General features: G+C 43.0%; 1 protein-coding gene across 1 annotated transcript in view; it reads right to left on the reverse strand.

Moving 5' to 3' along the window:
- The window catches only part of EIF5B (eukaryotic translation initiation factor 5B), a 36,262-nt gene extending 18,059 nt beyond the window's left edge, over positions 1–18,203 (reverse strand). Inside the window, exons 1-6 of the mRNA XM_056861692.1 lie at positions 18,123–18,203; positions 6,634–6,759; positions 5,452–5,536; positions 4,245–4,896; positions 3,265–3,491; positions 2,284–2,434 (exon numbers count right to left, since the gene is read on the reverse strand). Coding sequence (XP_056717670.1) covers positions 2,284–2,434; positions 3,265–3,491; positions 4,245–4,896; positions 5,452–5,536; positions 6,634–6,759; positions 18,123–18,157 — 1,276 coding nt within the window. The 5' untranslated portion in view covers positions 18,158–18,203. The remainder of the gene's footprint in view (positions 1–2,283; positions 2,435–3,264; positions 3,492–4,244; positions 4,897–5,451; positions 5,537–6,633; positions 6,760–18,122) is intronic.
- Between the last annotated feature and the right edge of the window lie 1,270 nt (positions 18,204–19,473).

Raw genomic sequence — 19,473 nt, forward strand, 5'->3', positions numbered from 1 at the left:
GATTAAATGATAAGAAGCAGAGAGCAGGAATAAAAGGACAGCTCTTTCAACGGAGGGAAGTAAGCAGTGAGGCTCCACAAGGATCGGTATCGGGGCTGATGCTATTTGTTTATAAATGATCTGAAACTGCGGTTGAGCATTGGGCAAGTATGCAGATGACACAAAATTATTCAGGATGGTGACAAACAGGGCTGACTGTGAAGAGCTCCACAAGGAGCTCCACAGATAACCCTACAAATGTTAGTAAGTGTAAGGTGATGCACACTAGAACAAAAATGCCCAGCTTTAAGTATACCCGAATAGTATCAGCAAGTTCAAATTGAGAGGAAAAGAGACCTTGGGGTAACAGTGGATACCACAATGAAAATGTCAACCCAGGGTGCCATAGCAGTGAAAAAGGCATAACAGCAAATATTTTAATGCCTCTATTCAGATCTATCAGGCGGCCTCATTTGGAAGTATCTCAAAAAGGACATTGCAGAGCTGGATAAAGTACAGAAAAGGGCAACCAAGATGATTAAGGGGTTGGAACACCTTTCCTATGAGGAATGGCTGAATAGTCTGAAACTTTCTATTTAAAAAAACAACAACTAAGGGGGAAACATGATAGAGGTTTATAAAATTATGCACAGGATAGAGTGGAAAACGAGAACTTTTTCTTCCTTTCCCAAAAATACTAGAACTTGAGGGCATCCAATAAAGTTGACCAGAAGTATATTCAGGACAGACAAAAGGAAATACATCTTTACTCAACACGTGATTAAAATGTGGAATTCACTGCCACAGGGTGTAGTGATGGCCACAAGCATAGACAGGGGATTAGACAGACTGATGGACCCACGGTGACTAAAGGGAACCTCCACATTCAGAGGCAGTAAACCTCTGAGTACCAGTGCCAGAAGACAACAGCAATGGAAAGTCCTCGGCCTCACTGCCCTGTTGTAACTGCCTCCAGAGTACCTGGCTGGCCACTGTGAGAGACAGAATGACAGACTAGGTGGACCACTATTCTGATCCACCAGGGCTCTTTTGATGTTCTTATCTTATACGTACCAGTGCCAGTACAGAATAAAGAACCTCCAGAGCTCAAATGCATTTTACAATGGCAATAGTTTAAACTCGAAATCCACTGCCCCTGTCCCCAAACTGGATTGGGTCTACAGGGGGGATCTAACCCTCTCCCCCTTGCTGTTTGCTTAACAGCAATCCCCTTTCTCACAAGATGCTGTTAACCCTGATAAGACAGCATCAGTGAAAGAAACAGTGAAGTGGCTAAAGAGTGCTGGGTTAGAACCTCAGGTTTTTTGTGGGGGAAGGGTGAGCTTTGGGCTGACAATACAAACATATGCAATATTTTCTAATCAAACTTAGTTTTTTAACTGTAACTGCATAAAATGCACAATTTTTACTTGGTTTGCATGTAAAATCATTCGGCATATTTATGGAATTTAGAATTATGGATGCCTTTGTTTTCCAGATGCAAAACTATAGATACACCCCACCCTGAAAAAAACAGCTGCAGACTGCATCACCCTATGTCATCTTAGCCCATGTATCTCACTTTTTGCCATTTGACAGGAAGAAATAAAAGTTGAAAGTATAAAACAAAATACTTTGCAAAATGGGTGAGTGGAGATGGGAGCACAATACAAACTCCTATATGACAGTGCCCGCCATCTGAGGTGCTCTTCAGAGACCCTAATAGGCTAGGGTTACAGCCTTTCCCATGGTGGTGCTCATTAATGAATACCCTCCTTACAGATGCTGCCGAGTTTACTGTAATTAAGATGCCGAAAGCTGTTGAATTGTTTTAATACTACCTACTGTGACTTTTACACCTTGTTCGGGGGGGGGGGGTTTATAGTTGCTTTATTGCCTTTAGCTGATTTTGGTCATTTATTTTAATTACTGTTGATGGCTTTATGCTTTTACTCATAAAAAAGAATCCCTTCTTCCTGCAACTCTACCCCAAATTTGCAATGTTATGAAGCACTTAATCTGCAATTTTTAAAAATGGTAATGCTTAAGATGAATGTGTTCACAGAGGTTTCAGCTACATGTGATCCACAGATTTCAGCAGCAAGCATACTGTGCTCCTATCTGTTATATATAGCAAACCAACTCTGCTCCCCAGCGACGACATGTAAGATCAAATAAAAGATTGCAGCCTAGCTTGTGCTCAGCACTGGAGCATTTCAAACACTGGAAAATAATTCAGAGCATTTTAGTCTGAATAATAAACACATGAGGCAGTAAGAATATTAGTTGCAAAGCAAACCTTACCCTGAGCTTGCAGTAACTTAAGAGTTGCCTCTGCTCTGGCTCTAGCTTCTCTCTGAGCTTTAGTTAAAAGTTTTCCCTCCTTCTTCAAGCGCTCTTTCCTCTCTTTCTCTTTTTGCTTCTTTCTCTCCTTTCGTTCTTGTTCCAAGCGTTCCTAAAAAGAGCAAGGATACATCTATTATCCTCCCCACCACATTGTGTTAGATCTTGGCATACAGCAATTACCACTCTTAACGTATGTCATTTGGTGGTAAACTCAACGCATTGACACTTCTGTGTGATTCCATTTGGATTTCGCTTTTGGGCTGTAAACTACCTCTTTCTACTTTTACGACACCTAAATTCAGCCCCCCCCCCCAAAATAGGACTTTTATTGACTCTATACCTCATGCAACTAATTTAAAAGTCCTAAATTGATACAATAACTTCCAAGTGATATCTAGTCTCAGTTCTGCCTGGGGATTTTGAGTCTCGCTGGTTGACAGAGACCTTTTTTATTCTATGGAGTGTAACCATTTTATTGCCTCTTGCTTGGACTGACCTGAAACCAGCTGCTTGAATTTACTCTGCATCTAATACACAGTTAGGTTTTAACAGAACCTAACATGGTGTCCTGCAGCATTCTCCTTTCCCAAAGCTTTTTTTTTAAAACCTTTTTTTCCCTAGTAACATCCACTCTGAGGAAGAGTTATGGTAAACTCGAAAGCTTGCACAGTGCTGTGTCACTGGGTTGATCCTAATAAGAAGTATTACATGGACTGCGTTCTTGGTTTTTGGAATTTACAAAAGGACTAGTGTTAATCATATCCATAATTTACTGGCTGTCGTTCCCCCCGCCCCCCCCCCCCTCGCATCTAATGGGAACATTTATTGGCAGCAAGCAAAGAATGATGATGTTTGGTGAGAAACACAACATGATCCACATTTCAAAGTCAAAATGCCGTTTTACCCTTTCTCCCCCTTCTGTATGAGAGCTTGAAGTACCTCCTCTTTGCGCTTGGCTTCCAGCTCCTCAAGTCGCCTGATTCGTTCCTCCTCCTCCCTCTTTGCTCTTTCCTCCTCCTCCTTCAGCTTAGCCAGGGCTTCTTGCATGGCTTTCACGGTGGCTTTGCTGGGACCCTTTTTCTTCTCTTTTTCTTTCTCTTCCTTTTCGCCTTTCTTTTTCTTTTTATCTTTCTCTTTCTTCTTCTTCTCTCCTTCATTATCATCGGCTAAGATAGACAATCATTTCCAAATTTAAACTCACAAGGTCCCCTTTTTTAAACAGGAGAATTTAAGATAATAGCCAAAGAGCTCTTTAAGGTGCCCCCCCCAAGGGCTCGGGAATAGGAACTGCCGCTTATTCATGTTCTTCCCTCCCCAGAAAACTGATTCCCAAGACAGTTTTGAGGCTGCTGCTAAAATTTGCACGACTTGTGGGAGCAATTTATCCTGCAAGACTTCTTCCTGAAAAGGGCTCTGCTCAGAAGCAGTCATGCACTTCATGAGCCTTTGGATCTGGGCAGGTGTAAACTACAGCCAGTTGAAGCATTTATTGTTGCAACCACAATAGTCAAATAAATGAGCCAGCAAATCAAGGCAGCAGCATGACTGATTACTGGGCATCTCCAAGTACATTCAGATAATCAATTTCCCCAGTACACGTCTACTTTTTTGTTTTGTTTTTAAGATCACCGACAGGTGAGATCAAGATGATCAGAATGCTGCAGTCAGCTCAAGTGCTACAAGTTTCCACCACACTGAATTCTGAATCCCCTCAAAAACTTAACAGCCTCACAATCTAATCAAAAATTGGACTGCTTGAGAGTTTATTTGTAGCACTTATAGTCCAAGGCAGGTTGTGCAAGGATGCAGCGCTGGGAAATGAACGAGATTATTTTCCTGCCTTGCAAGTTTCCAGCTGAAACATTTAACTCCTCCCACAAAAATTAATTTCTCCGCATTTTCTCCCCAATTTGACTAACCTTCAGCTGCTACAACAGCCTCCGCCTTTTCCACAGCAGTAGATGCTGGCACAGATTCAGGAACAGCTCCTTTTTCAGCTTTCTTTGGAACCTCCTTCTGCTTCCCCGGTTCTTTACTAGCTTCCAAATCTTCTTTTTCCTTCTGTTTTCTTAATTTGGCTTTTTCCTCCTCACGCTTTTTTTTCTCCCGTTCTTTTTTTTCTGCCTTCTTCTGAGCCACGGTTTTTATTTTGAATGAAGGCTCCTCCTCTTCATCACCACTTTCAGCCTCAGCCACTGCCTTGGCCTTCTGGTCCTTCTTTTGTCCTTTTTTTGCCTCGGGGCCCTCATCCAATTCGCCGCCACTCTCCCCAGAGGATGCTCCTTGGAGACGCTCCTTGCTTTTCTTAACATTAACGTCATCTTCATCGGAAAGCTCCAGATCCTTATTTGACTTCTGAGCTTTTCCTTTCTTTTTTTTAAGTGTTGCATCAAAGTCATCATCACTACTGCCAGAAGGAGCTTCCTTTTGGGGCTTGGGGGCTTTCTTAGACTTTGTTTCTTTGTCTTCCATTTCTTCACTGTCATCATCATCCAGGTTGGACCTTTTGTTCTTTCCTTTCCTTTTTTTATCTTGTTTCGAAAGGCCAATTTCTTCATTTTCGTTCTCTGTCTGATAAAGCAAACAGGTGTTTTTTAAAAAAAATAATAACTTTATCAATAGAAAATAAAAGTCTCATGCTTGAAAATATTAAAGCTGTAACATCAACATTTCCCAGAATATGGTCTATAGAACATATACAAACATCAGAAACTTCCCTTTCCATTAAAACATATATAATGTTTCTTATCAAATGCTTTCTCAGGCAGCCTCATCACTGTCTGCAGGCAATGTACAAATGATTAACGGCAGGGGTTGCATTCCACTCACAACACACAGTGAGACAAATGCATAAAATTGTGCCCCTCTGTGATAGGTCCAGAAAATAGTGGACAGTTCCTCATGGTAAAAGTTACTTGTCACTGCACAAAGACACTGCACATGGAATATACGTGTGCGGCAAGGAACCTACACATTCACAAATCACTTTCTACATGCGCAAGTTTATCTGGACTGTAAACTTTTGGAAAAAATGGATTTCACAATTCACTTTGGCAAGGGCTTTCAACTAAAATGCAGTGTTCCAGGGACAATTTCTCTCAATATTTTTTGTTCAGTACTGTTTACCTTTACTGCAGGTGGTTCTTTTTCAGCTTTCCCTCCTTGTGCCTCTACAGACAACTCTTCCAACTCCTTCAAGATATCATCTTCACTACAATAAGAATTACATTTTTTTTAATGCACTGCTTTTAAATAAAGTGGGGGTCTAACTGGCTGAATCTAATAGTTAGAAATGTGCTGCCTGACCCTCCAGATTCCAACCCACTTTTTTCTTTTTGTCTTCTTGGCTCAGGGAAATTGAAAGAAAGGACAGAAACTGGGTCATGTAAAATACATTGTGTGTGTAAAGTGCCGTCAAGTCGCAGCCGACTTATGGAAGCCCCTTTTGGGGTTTTCATGGCAAGAGACTAACAGAGGTGGTTTGCCAGTGCCTTTCTCTGCACAGCAACCCTGGTATTTCTTGGTGGTCTCCCATCCAAATACTAACCAGGGCTGACCCTGCTTAGCTTCTGAGATCTGACGAGATCAGGCTAGCCTAGGCCATCCAGGTCAGGGCAAAATACAATTTTTTGGTGCCCTCCTTTCTGTCTCCTCCTCCCCATTCCATGAAACAGATTGGAAAGACTACAAACACAGGGAGAGGCGTGTGATACAAAGAAATCTGTTATTTGTGCACCTTTGTTTCTCGAGTCCCCCACCTGGAAAAGAGCTTAAGGAGGGAGCCAGAGTAGTATGCATACTCTTGCACTCCACCCCCTCCAAAATTCCAAAGAATTTCACAGAACACAGAGGGAAGGGAGAGCGGTTGCTCTATCTGCTGGAAGGCCATGGGAGGGGGGGCTGTTTGGCTCTGCTGGTAACACTAGTTGTCAAACAGGTGAATCAGCATTCAGCCCAGTTCAAGCACTAGATATGCTCATTGGCAGAATGCTGTGCACACATTATCTCCAGACTACAAAAGCTCCATCCAAGACACTGAACTATCAAGATAACAGTCTGTTTGGGGAGCAGGAGCTAGATATGAAAGCTTACATTTAGTCACACGTATTCCTCGCCCTGTCTTACCCCCAAACAATCCTGGCTAGCACTGACAATTTTACTGTGAGACCATGGATGGAGCTTTTTGGCCTCATAGAACACAGGCACAAAACCTCTTTGGATTCATGTTTCTTCAATCAGCAAGGTCTGTACACCCAGAAGCCTGCTTCCATGCACCTATGGAAGGCCACAAAGGACAAGCATACTAACTCGTATTCTTGTTTTTTCTTTTCCTTTTTCTTTTTGCCTTTCGACTTTGGAGGCTCTTGTTCCTTGGCAGCGCCCGCTCCCTCTATTTCCGCAGCAAGAGCATCAACGTCAATGTCATCCTTGGCACTAAAATTTAAAAGGTCACCAATTATTTAAGGGTCAACAGCACAGGCTAATAGCGGGAACAGTAACAGCAAAACAATCACTCCCATTTTAAAAGCTTAGCAAACATTTCATTCTATTATTCTAACTGCGCTAACTTCCCAGAGATCCATTCCTCAAATAGTGGCACCTTCTCTTCTCTCGTGTCAGGAGAAGGCACCACCATTAGAGAAACAGATCCACAGAATCTAATCGGCAATTACTTTGTAATGGAGACATGCATATGAGTTTGTTGCTGTGCTGACAGCAGCACTGACCATTTTGCTTGGCTCCCAGGGCAAGGTCTCCACTCAAGCAATCCAGGCGGCTGCCAGAACAGTTGGGGCCAGCAGTGCAGGAGGAGGCAAGAGGCACGATGTGTGGCCGTTATCAACTTCCACGTGGCCAACACTCAAGCCCGAGGTGAACCCCATGAAATACTGCCAGAGCTGCTGGGACTTGGCTTGCACCAAGTGTGCAAGGAACAAGTACAACCCCCTCACGGGGTTTGCTGGCATACCAACTTCCTCACTGGCAGGCACTGCCTTTTTGCAGGGGGGGGGGAGCCAGCGTGGTGTAGTGGTTAAGAGCGGTGGTCTCTAATCTGGAGAACTGGGTTTGATTCCCCACTCCTCCACATGAGCGGCCGCCGCTAATCTAGTGAACCGGGTTGGTTTCCCCACTCCTGCACATGAAGCCAGCTGGGTGACCTTGGGCTAGTCACAGCTCTCTTCAAGCTCTCTCAGCCCCACCTACCTCACAGGGTATCTGTTGTGAGGAGGGGAGGGGAAGGTGATTGTAAGCAGGTTTGATTCTTCCTTAAGTGGTAGAGAAAGTCGGCATATAGAAACCAAGTCTTCTTCTTCTGGTGGAAAAAAAAAAAAGGTTGCCTACCCTGGCTGTAAGCACTGGTGAATATAATTTTTCAGAAATACCAGATGCCACAGCTTTGGTTAACCTTTATTTTAAAAGACAGGAACTCATCACCAGTCTGTGAGGTGCACCGATACACATTGTTCTTTACTATTTTGATTTCACTACATTTTTCATAAACTTCCTAAACAAATAAATGTATCTGCAGCTCATCAGCACAGAAAGCGCCTTGTGTAAGAGGTAGATGGATAACGTATTCAGCACTGGGGATACTACAAAATGATTATTTAAAATATATATTTCCAGTTTTTTCTATTTTAAATTCTCAAGGCAACTTATGACACAATTTCAACAGTACACTATATGAAAGCAGTAATATACACCATGAATCAGGGAATGATAAATTCCAAAGGTTCTAACAAGTGGTGTGAGCCAGTAGTAGTGCCGAAATTAAAGTAGGTGCAGGTCTGAATCACCTCCTGAATAAGAGACTAGTGGGCTGTAAGTATCATTAAAGAGGAGGAAGCATGACCAAATATGAAATATTTGCACTTTTAGTCGCATGAAGTTAATGTAAGTGACAAATTATTGTCACTTTGTTGTTGCTGTACTATAGTTAAATGGTATCTTATTTGTTACCATATACTGTGCTGAAATTATTTCCCTAAAATAAATTTTTTAAGAGGAAGAGCTGAGTTTTGTTTTGCCTTTTGGTTTTTTTTTTGGGGGGGGGGGTTGCTTTTCAATCACAACTGGCCAACCACCGGGGGGGAGGTACACAATTCTTTTTCTTAAAGGAAACAAAAAAGGATGTTTCAAGATTCTTTCAAGCATACGAAGGATTTCCACTTAGAGATGTGTAGGCCTGGTTGGGGGAGGGTTCCATTATTTTCCCAAAGTTCCCCCCCCAATTATACCAAAGAAAAATGGGGAAATTTTAAAGAGCACTGAAATAAACTCCTATAATTTTTTTTCTTTAACTGGCAAGGTTTTACTCATTCAAAATAACACTATGAAAATATTTATGTAAGACAATCAGCAATATTAGACAACTCTCACGTTTATTGTAAACATATACAACATTTTCAAGTGTTTATGGTTTAAATATGAATCAGTTGGGAAACAATTACTATGCTATTTTAATATAATACACCATTAAACAGTTCTGTGTGTTCAATGGTATAAAGTTTAAATTGATATCCAGATATGCTGGTAGGCACTTTACACACACACACACATACCTACTGTGACTGTATGAGAATGCCTTTGTCCAAATAGCACACTTCCTTTTCTTTACTACAGACTCTGTTTTCTACCTTCAGCTTTTTCCCTCTGCCTCTTTGATGGCAAAATTAAGATACACGTACTAAAGTAGCATAGGGTGGAGAAGTTTGCAACTCTTTCTCAAGTACTGGGTATATTAGCAGTTTTCCTTGTTAGAAATGTAAAGGATTTACATATAAATACACCAAACAATAAAACTGTATATGCTAATGTATGGTAAGTATTTGATGCTATTGAAGTGTAAAAATAATCTCAGAGATTATATGAAATGGGCAATCCAATCCAAAGGGGGGGGTACTTACATCATGCTTTGGGACGGCATAGCCAAGCTGCCTCCTGAGCGGCTTTCTGCCCCGAAAAAATATAATTTTAATACCGGGAAATGCAAAAACCCATGAAACTCCTCCATAGGGTTGCATGGGAATTTCACAGGGCTGTGCCAGCTATTTTGCTGGTGTAGCTCTGCGGCAGCGTAAAGGGGCATTCCAGGACCGAAAGGGGGTTGGAAGCTGTGGAAAGGCAGTTCCGCCCTTGGGAATGCCCCCCTCTTGACGCTGGTGCAGGTGCTCGCTTTCGGGAACATGGCAGTGTTAGCGCCCGAGGCTTGCACCGCCGCATCACTCCCGGGGGCAGATGTAAGTCGCCCTGCACCTGTGCCCATGCCACTTTGCCCAGCACAATTGGTACGGATGCCAGTGTAGGGGTCATGCCAGCTACTATGCGTCTCTGGCCACGTAACCGTGCAATCCTAAGGGGAGTCGAAAGGGCTCTGAAGGTGGCATGACCCCAGCACGGGTATAAATGCCACTTATGCTGGTGTTGGAGAGCAGTGCCACGCATGGGCATCACCACAGCCACCATGGCAGCATACCTCTGGCACAGGGGCTCAAGCTGGCACCCAAGGGGGGCCTTCCTGAAGTTAGTCACCTCCCTGAGCTCTTTCGCCCCAGGAACACCCCCTTTTGCTGGCAAAAATGGTGGCACAGCCCATGGAACTGCATACAGCAGATTCACGGGCTTCAGGGAATTCTCCTGTGTGACTTGCTGGAAATGAGCTACATACTTCTGAATAAGCCACTTGCAGAAAGGCTGTTTTTGTTTTAAGTTTTTACTATGATCACTATACTGTGAAATGAAACAACTAGTTCAGCAGGAATATCAACACACAATATTAACTATTTGTCACTGTTAAACAAGTTAATTATACTACAAAAGGCAGCAACCAAAGCCTACATTTAAGGATCTTACTGATGAGTACACCACACAATCTAAAACGTCTCAAGCAAAACACACACATCACCTACCTCAGCCCAGCCAGAGTCTGGAAGAGCTGCTGTGGGTTCCCTGACATATAGTGCCCTGTGCTATTGCAAACTATTGAGTCAGCAAACTGGGAAAACCCCTTTTAGGGACGAGCATTCAGCCTCAGGACAACTTTTCTGCCAGGCTGAATGGCGCAGCAAACAGGGAATAGAACAAAGTCTCATATTTTGTTAGAACACAAACGAAAATTTGATTCCCCCCTTTCTATTTAATAAACTTCTATTTTTCAAAACACAGAAAAATAGACGTATATAAGCTAGAACAAAAACCTGTCTTCTACTGAACTGAATTTATCTTTTCCAAAATCTGGGGAACGAGGAAGTCCACTTCTTTTTCTGATGAAACAGGCTGCAACAACTAAAACCCTGTGTTGGTTTGGCCCTTGCACTTCACTGGTTGTAGATGCACGGCTCCTACTTTTTCTGCACAATTCTATCTTCTTTATGTATTGTCCTACCCCTGGCTCCTACATATTGTCTCTTTCTACACTTTCTACATATTGTCTCTTTCTACAGGGTAACCAGGCTGGCACCAAACGGGGACTCAGGAGCCCACTCCTCCCTTGCAAATGATCACGTTTAGAATTGCAACTTCTGTGCTGAAAAGCTTGAAGCCAAACAAAACTGTTTGCTCACACCTGCAATTTTTCGCAACAGGCTTCCACTTTATAAACCTTGTAGTAGAAAAGGTCAAGAGTCCAATAGCACCTTAAAGACTAACAAAAATATTTTCTGGTAGGGTATGAGCTTTCATGAGCCACAGCTCACTTCTTCAGATACAGCTAGAATGTGAATCCATCTGTCTTTAAGTAGAGGAGAGTGAGCTCAAGTGTCTACTTAAAGACAGATGGATTCACATTCTAGCTGTATCTGAAGAAGTGAGCTGTGGCTCACGAAAGCTCATACCCTACCAGAAAATATTTTTGTTAGTCTTTAAGGTGCTACTGGACTCTTGCCCTTTTCTACTACTGCAGACAGACTAACACGGCTACCCACTGTGATTTATAAACCTTGGTTTAAGTAGCATATAAAAAGCTTTCTGAAATGTTCGGCCATTGTGTGTGTTTTTTAAATAAGCACACAGACATAAAGACAATCTTTAAAAGACTTAGGATCGCAACTAAACCCCAGGTCAGTGCACCTCGGAGCTATGTCAGAACAGCATGCTGCCAGCGCCACACCAATGCTGAGAAACACTCCCACATAACATTACACCGGCAAAAAAGCTGGCATAAGTATTAAGACCTCCCCCCCGCCCCATGCCATGGTACCATGATGGGCTCTTTAAAAGGCTGTTCCCCACAACTTCTGTGTGACTACAGGGAATGTAAGTCAGGGCCGGAGAAATCTGGACCCAACCTGTTAAAGGTCATAAAGCGTAATTTGAGCCTTAGACAATAGCCTCCAGTCCTCCAATTGGGGATGCATGAACAATGAAAATACAGATAAGCAAGGAAGGGAAATCCCCTACCTCAAGCGTGCAAATATCTTCCCCTCCCCATAACATGAACCTTCTGTGTACTATCTCAACAAGCCTCCCTCCCTTAACCATCGCTCACAGTGTTTCCCACACAAAAGGGGGCAAAAGATATGCAAGCATATTGAAGACACCCCCCCCCCCAGATAAGTTGGTAGTATATCAGCATGATGCTGGGATGACGTAACCCCACCCACACGGAGTTCAGCTACATTTCTAGCTACCTGTGATGAAATGCCACCTCCAGACTTAGAAACAAAGAACTTAAATTTCACACCCTTGTGGTGGTGGTGGAAAGTGCAGCAGCCGACTTATGGCAACCCCGTAGGATTTTCAAGGCAACAAACATTCAGAGGGGGTAAATAAACCTACACACAAACCAAGCCAACCAGAGAATGCTGAAGAACAAACATCTAGATAAAAATAACAAAACCAGTACAACCCAAATAAATTAAATATCTTTTAATCATTGAACAATCTGCCGAACATTCCTTCTGTAAACCATAAACAATGAAATGTCTTTTTATGTATTGTCTTCATCAGTGGTCCCTTTACAATTTTAAATACATAACCGTTCCTTTATTTAAAAAACACACAATATGACTATCAAAAGTGAAAATAAACTGTCAACACGGTATTGGACCATGTCCAGCCAGTCATTCTTCAAAGACTTATTTCTAAGACCACAGCATAATCATTCCACTGAATATCAGCAGGTAAAGTATCTTGCCAAAAACTAATTTGCAATTTCCATTTATTAGTAACTCAGTGATGTTACTAGTAAAGAGATTTATCTCTAGATTTACAAAAACCTTGTGTGTTTGTCTAAAGTCTCTAAAAATCTTAATCATTGCTAAAGAACAGCATATGTAACCCAAATCAAACAGAAACAAGTTTGGTCTTTTATGGTTTACAATAGGAATGTTTTGCAAACTACAGATATGTTCATTTATTAAAGGACGTTTAATTTGCATTGGTTTCTAGGAACGGACTTTATTCTTAGTTATATCTATGTTCATTGTCCTTTTCTGGTTTGGCTCAGTTTATTGCAGGCCAAAGAGGTTCCTTCCTGGTGGGTTCCGAACACCCCTCATTCCCATTTCTCACAAGGTGCTTTTCCACAGAGAGCTACCGGGGTGGGTGGGAGGGAGCGCTTTCTGCAAATGTTCCATCATGTGTCATCTTGTTGCTGTTGTGGTGTCTGTGCCCCCCCCATTGTCTAGAACATTATTTCCAATTGGGGTCTGAGCCCTTGTGTTTGAAAGGCCTTGGCCTTTCCATGGGGGTTTCTTCTGTCAACTGAGCTACGGAGGCATCTCTATGATATCATTGAAGAGAGCATGACTCCTTCCCTATGTGTGCATCTGTCAAAAGGAATTATGCTTGCAGGAGGGTATTCAAACTGGGCTGGCACAAGCATACCATGAAGTGGGCATTTGCCATGGCCTATTGCCACTGTCCCCACAGCAGTGGCAAAAAAAGCTAATGCAGTCTTGGGGTGAATCAATAGAGGCATAACATCCAAATCGCAAAATGTCATAGTGTTTCTGTACACCTCATTGGTCAGGCCACACCTGGACTACTGTGTGCAGTTCTGGAGGCCTCACTTCAAAAAGGATGTGGACAAAATGGAGCAGGTGCAGAGGAGAGTGAGGAGGATGATCAGGAGGCGGAAGACCAAGCCCTAGGAGGAAAGGCTGAGGGGAATGTTTAGTCTGGAAAAGAGAAGGTTGAGGGGAAACATGATTGCTCTCTTTGAGTATCTGAAAGTCTGTCACTTAGAGGAGGGCAGGGAGCCAGGGTGGATATGAGTTAAAACAAATCAATTTAAGTCACAATTTAAATCACTAGTCAGTAAGACTTGATTTAAATCATGGTTTTCAATATAAAGACTCATTCCTGCTGTTATAATCTTAATATTTACAACTAGATAAAGATTTCATTTTTAGAATAGCTTTTCAGATAAGTTTTATATCAAAAACTACTGAATTGGTTATCCTATTATAAATACATAATTATGAAATTATTGCGAGGTGAACTATCTCTAGTTTCATTCGGGCCACCAGGTCTTGCATTTCTTTGTTGCAGTGTTTGCATGCCTGCCTGCCTGCCTTACCCATAGATCAAGGAATTTCATAAAAATATTCCCAAACTGGGTCTCTTTGATGGCCTGCTGTCATTATAGATTTTCTCCTCTAGGGACAGAATAATATGATAAACCTCAGGCTATACGCACAAAGATTCCAAGACTTGTGGAGTATTCTGCTCAAAAGGTTTCACTTTTACTGCATGCCCCTCCCTCCTCACACTTAGCTCCTTGTACAGATCTATGCCACTCCAAACAATCCTTATTTCATGATGGACTATAATGTATCTTAAATAGACCTTTGTATATCTTAATATATTTAAGTATATCTTAAATAAAAAACTATTTAAGCTATCTAGATTTTTCCTTAAAAAGCATTTTATTTTTAAAAAATCCAATTTAAATTTTAAAAATTCAATATATATTTTTAATCACTGATTTTTATCCACCCTGCAGGGAGCTGTTCCTGTTCGGCAGCAGAGGATAGGATTTGCAATAATGGGTATAAATTACAGGCAGAGAAATACCAGCTGGACATTAGGGAAAAGATTTTTACAGTAATAGTAGTTCAGCAGTGGAATTGGCTGTCTAGGGAGGTGGTGAGCCTGTATGGCCCCTTCCAACTCTGTGATTCTATAGGTTCTAAACCTCCTCTACCACCTACCTGCATACCCTTCCCCTACCCACTTACTTGCAAGCACTCCCCACCCTGTGCTCCTTGCTTCCTGGGCTGCCCAGCACCACCAAGAAAGAGCATGCAGGTGGTGCAAGTGATTTTCCTGATGGTCACAGCAAAGGCACTCCCAGCCACACACAGCTGCAGGGGAAAGAGCACGCAGGTGGCTGTGAGCATTAAGTGGTGGGAAGGGTCATGAGCAAGTAAGAGAAGGACACACAGGAAGGTGCGGAGTACATGGTTGGGGCAGGAAGGGAGGTTTGGGAGTCTTGGTGGTAGGCAAAGGAAGAGGGAGACCTTTGAACACACTCTGCCAAGGGCCTCTGAAAACCTGGAACAGGCCCTCATTTAAACTCCCACCTGCAGAGTTCCCAGGAGTGCGGCAGTTATTGTGGTCCTACTGCATTCCTACAGCAAAGGATATAGTGTTCCCTATATTCCTGCTTTACTATGTTCTATGTGTCAGTGGGGCCATGGAGTTGTCAGGAAGGTGTGCCAACTAGGCACTGGCTGGCTGCTTCTACATATGGCTGATATGGGGAGGGCATCATCAGCATGCTGTGATTGGTAAGCATTACTGGTATCACCATGAAGTCCCATGTAGTTGGCCATGCTTTCAGGTACTTTAAGTTTTTTGTTGTTTTTTTAAATTCTGCTGAGAGTGCTTAGGATACCAAATACTTTTGTTGGAGGTCAGCAATGCATCAGTATCCAGAAGTTAGCAAGATACTACCAATTCTGGTGGAATCACACAAAATAACTAGCAGTTGTGGACAGGATTCTAAATCTATAACCAAGTATAATGTAATGATTGGAAAGTGGGACTAGGTTCGATCCATCTGGGAGCCAGATTCAAATCCCCACTCTGCCATGGAAGCTTGCTAGGTGACCTTGGGCCAGTCACTCAGCTTTCCAGCATGTTATTCCAAGAAAATAAACTTCTCTCTTTTTCCTTCTGCATGATGTGAAAGAAAACAGTTAGCTACTGAACACACACACACACACAAACACGTGTATATATGTATACACAATCAAGTCCCTACACTTGAAAAAGTTAAACCTTTAATTTGTTCAAATCTTCAATTTTTTGTAGACCTAAGTTAGATCTATACATTGAGCTGGAAGCTTTAGGACACGACCTCAAGAGAGACAGTACCAGTAAGAAATTTAAGTCACTTTCGTCCCTGGCCTGGAGCCAGGAGAACCAATGATCTGACTCAGTATAAGGCAGGTTCACATGTACACTATATAATAGCAATGACCACTTATAAAGGAGTTGTGTGTTGTTAGTTAGTCTCAGTACAGAAATGCATTATTAACTCTACTACAGATTACTTTATTCCACTATTCATTTGCTGAACACTTTCTCTCATAATGCTGAGCCTATGCTATTTCTAAATATAAATAATATTATCTTCTCTTTTGTTTAGGGTATTGTTTTCAACTTTATTGTACTTTATTTTTAATATCGACTGGCAAAAGATATTCTTAGCACTATGGAATAAATCAGTACTAACTGTAACAATGAATATGTTTATAACTATGCTTGAATAAAAATTAAAGAATGTATATTTCATAAAAGTACCAGAAAAGTACTACTAGTTACACATATTGTGCTCATATAGCAGTAGGTTTAGATGCGAGAAGCAAGCAAATAGGCTATTATGTTTCACTATCCAACCAACCTTTTACCCATAAAAATAGCCTGCTTGGTATTAAGGTATTGCTCTGGCAGGGTAGAAACAGCATATTATCCATATGTTACATAAAAACGTAAGTATTTTGCCATTCTAGTTTGCACCTACTTATGTAGGGACCTAACATTTCTTCTTCCTCTCAACACAGGTTCACACCATACCACTCCATTTCACCAGAGTTCCCATACTCAATCCTGACACTCAGAGAAGAACTTTGCCACTTGTTTAAAAGCTCAGCATATTTTTAATCACAGCCAAAGTTTTGTAACCTAGTGAATAAACACATTGGCTAACACCTATTATAATACTGTTCACAAATTCCAGAGGGATCGTTGGATTTGTCTGCTGCAGTAAAAACAAAAAGCAACCTCATAGCACCATTCAGCAGATCTATCTGATGAAATGTATGTCAGGCCACAAAACACAGTAGATCATTAAGGTAACACACGATTTACCCCCACCCCTGCTCCAAATACTGACATTTCCGAAAGTCAGGCACCTCTCCGTTGAACAGCTGTTAATAATAACTAACTAACAACTACGATGAAAAAGATATTTCAGACCATGAACTTTTCCCAGCGCAGGCATCACATGAGGATTTGCTCTTCTGGTGCAGATAATTTTTAGCATGACATGCAGATCTACACGTGCATGAAAAAGGCCTTTCCGCATGCCTTACTCCTAGGCTCCAAACCACTCGCTCCTACTTGCAACTCTGGGCCTCCCCGCACTCTTAGCAGCGGAAGAGCAACCGCCTGGGATTTGGCAAGAGAGTTAAATGGCTTTGGCGCTCCCAACTGGAAAAGCAACTCTGGTCGAGAGGGCCCTTATTGCCAACACGTCCGGGGAGACGGGAGCGCACAAATACACCCCACGGAATAATCGCTGGAACTCTCTCTACCGAAACAGTTCTTTCCTAATCGAACCCAACCTGGGACAATTCACAGTGGGCAGCCGTGTTATTTCTCCACACCCATCTCTCCCCTGGACATCACAGACTCTTCTGCATACCACACCTAATCCCATCCCGCCTGCTATTCACATTGACATACTGTTAACATACAAATGCTTGCCTGAATTCACTCTCCTCTACTTAAAGACAGATGGGTTCACATTCTAGCTGTATCTGAAGAAATGAGCTGTGGCTCACGAAATTTCACACCTTGCCAGAAAATATTCTTGTTAGTCTTTAAGGTGCTACTGGACTCTGGCCCTTTTCTACTACTGCCGACAGACTAACACGGCGACCCACTGGGAAAAATATTTTCTGGTAGGGTATGAGCTTTCGTGAGCCACAGCTCACATCTTCATTCTAGCTGTATCTGAAGAAGTGAGCTGTGGCTCACGGAAGCTCACACCCTGCCAGAAAATATTCTTGTTCGTCTAAGGTGCTACTGGACTCTTGCCCTTTTCTACATCTGTCTTTAAGTATAGGAGAGTACTTATAAACTATACTTCTCTACTATACTTAAAGACAGATGGATTCACATTCTAGCTGTATCTGAAGAAGTGAGCTGTGGCTCACGAAAGCTCACACCCTGCCAGGAATTTTTTTTGTTAGTCTTTAAGGTGCTGCTGGAATCTTGCTCTTTCCAACCTGGGACAGGGGAGGCGTTCAGCCCCGGGGGGGAGTCACGCCATGGAGGTGAAAGGGAACAGTCCCACCATCACATACGGGGGGGGGGTACTATGGGGAAGAGCCCCCCCCAAAGGAAAGGTAATGAGCAGGGGCTAGAAGCGGGGCTGCCCCTCCAAAAGGCTGCGCCTGAGAGTCGGCGCCTCAAATGCCGAACGAGGGCGAGAAAAGCCGACCTTGGCGCGACAGAGAAGCCTGACTCGGCGTCAGGGAGGCGGGGGGGGGTCCGGGCCCCGCGCCCCCCACCATACCCGGCCCCGGTTCCCTCACGGCCAGCCCCGCCCCCGCTCCGGCTACCTGTCCTCGCTCTTGTTTTTCTGCTTCTTGCCCATGGCTGCTCACAACCGCCTCTCGCCTCGCGCAGGGCCCGGCCAGCCACATCCACACGCGCCTGGGCATACGCAGCGAGAGGGCCGACGCGGTCCCTGTGGCAGCCGTCACCACCGCGCGCACGCGCCTGACGCCTCTTCCCCCAGAAGACCGACCGGGCGCACGGCGACCATAGAATGCGGAAGCGCATGCGGCGGAGGAGGAGGGGGGCGAGAGGAAGTCCTCGCGGCCGCGCTCGCTGCTGGTCGGGGAGGTCGCCGCCTCTGCTCGGAGGGGCGAACAGCAGCCGCGAATGAGGCTCTCTCTTAAGGCAAAGATAGTAGAAAAGACCAAGAGTCCAGCAGCACCTTAAAGACTAACAAAAATATTTTCTGGCAGGGTGTGAGCTTTCGTGAGCCACAGCTCACTTCTTCAGATACAGCTAGAATGTGAATCCATCTGTCTTTAAGTATAGTATAGAAGTATAGTATATAAGTACTCTCCTATACTTAAAGACAGATGTAGAAAAGGGCAAGAGTCCAGTAGCACCTTAAAGACTAACAAAAATATTTTCTGGCAGGGTGTGAGCTTTCGTGAGCCACAGCTCACTTCTTCAGATACAGCTAGAATGTGAATCCATCTGTCTTTAAGTATAGTATAGAAGTATAGTATATAAGTACTCTCCTATACTTAAAGACAGATGTAGAAAAGGGCAAGAGTCCAGTAGCACCTTAAAGACTAACAAAAATATTTTCTGGCAGGGTGTGAGCTTTCGTGAGCCACAGCTCACTTCTTCAGATACAGCTAGAATGTGAATCCATCTGTCTTTAAGTATAGTATAGAAGTATAGTATATAAGTACTCTCCTATACTTAAAGACAGATGTAGAAAAGGGCAAGTATCCAGTAGCACCTTAAAGACTAACAAAAATATTTTCTGGCAGGGAATGAGCTTTCATGAGCCAGAGCTCACTTCTTCAGACAATGCATGTACCTGGGCTGAATAAAAACCTTGCATTCATGGGTCATGACCAGTGCTGATTTCTCCACACCCATCTCTCCCCTGGAACATCACAGACTCTTCTGCATACCACACCTAATCCCATCACACCTGCTATTCACATTTACATACTAATGCTTGTCTGAATTCACTCTTCTCTACTTAAAGATAGATGGATTCACATTCTAGCTGTAGCTGAAGAAGTGAGCTGTGGCTCACGAAAGCTCATACCCTGCCAGGAAATATTTGTGTTAGTCTTTAAGGTGCTACTGGACTCTTGCTCTTTTCTACTACTGCAGACAGACTAACACAGCTACCCACTGTGAATTATCTTAAGGCAA

Source organism: Euleptes europaea, chromosome 16, assembly GCF_029931775.1.
Source record: "Euleptes europaea isolate rEulEur1 chromosome 16, rEulEur1.hap1, whole genome shotgun sequence".
Taxonomy (NCBI): domain Eukaryota; kingdom Metazoa; phylum Chordata; class Lepidosauria; order Squamata; family Sphaerodactylidae; genus Euleptes; species Euleptes europaea.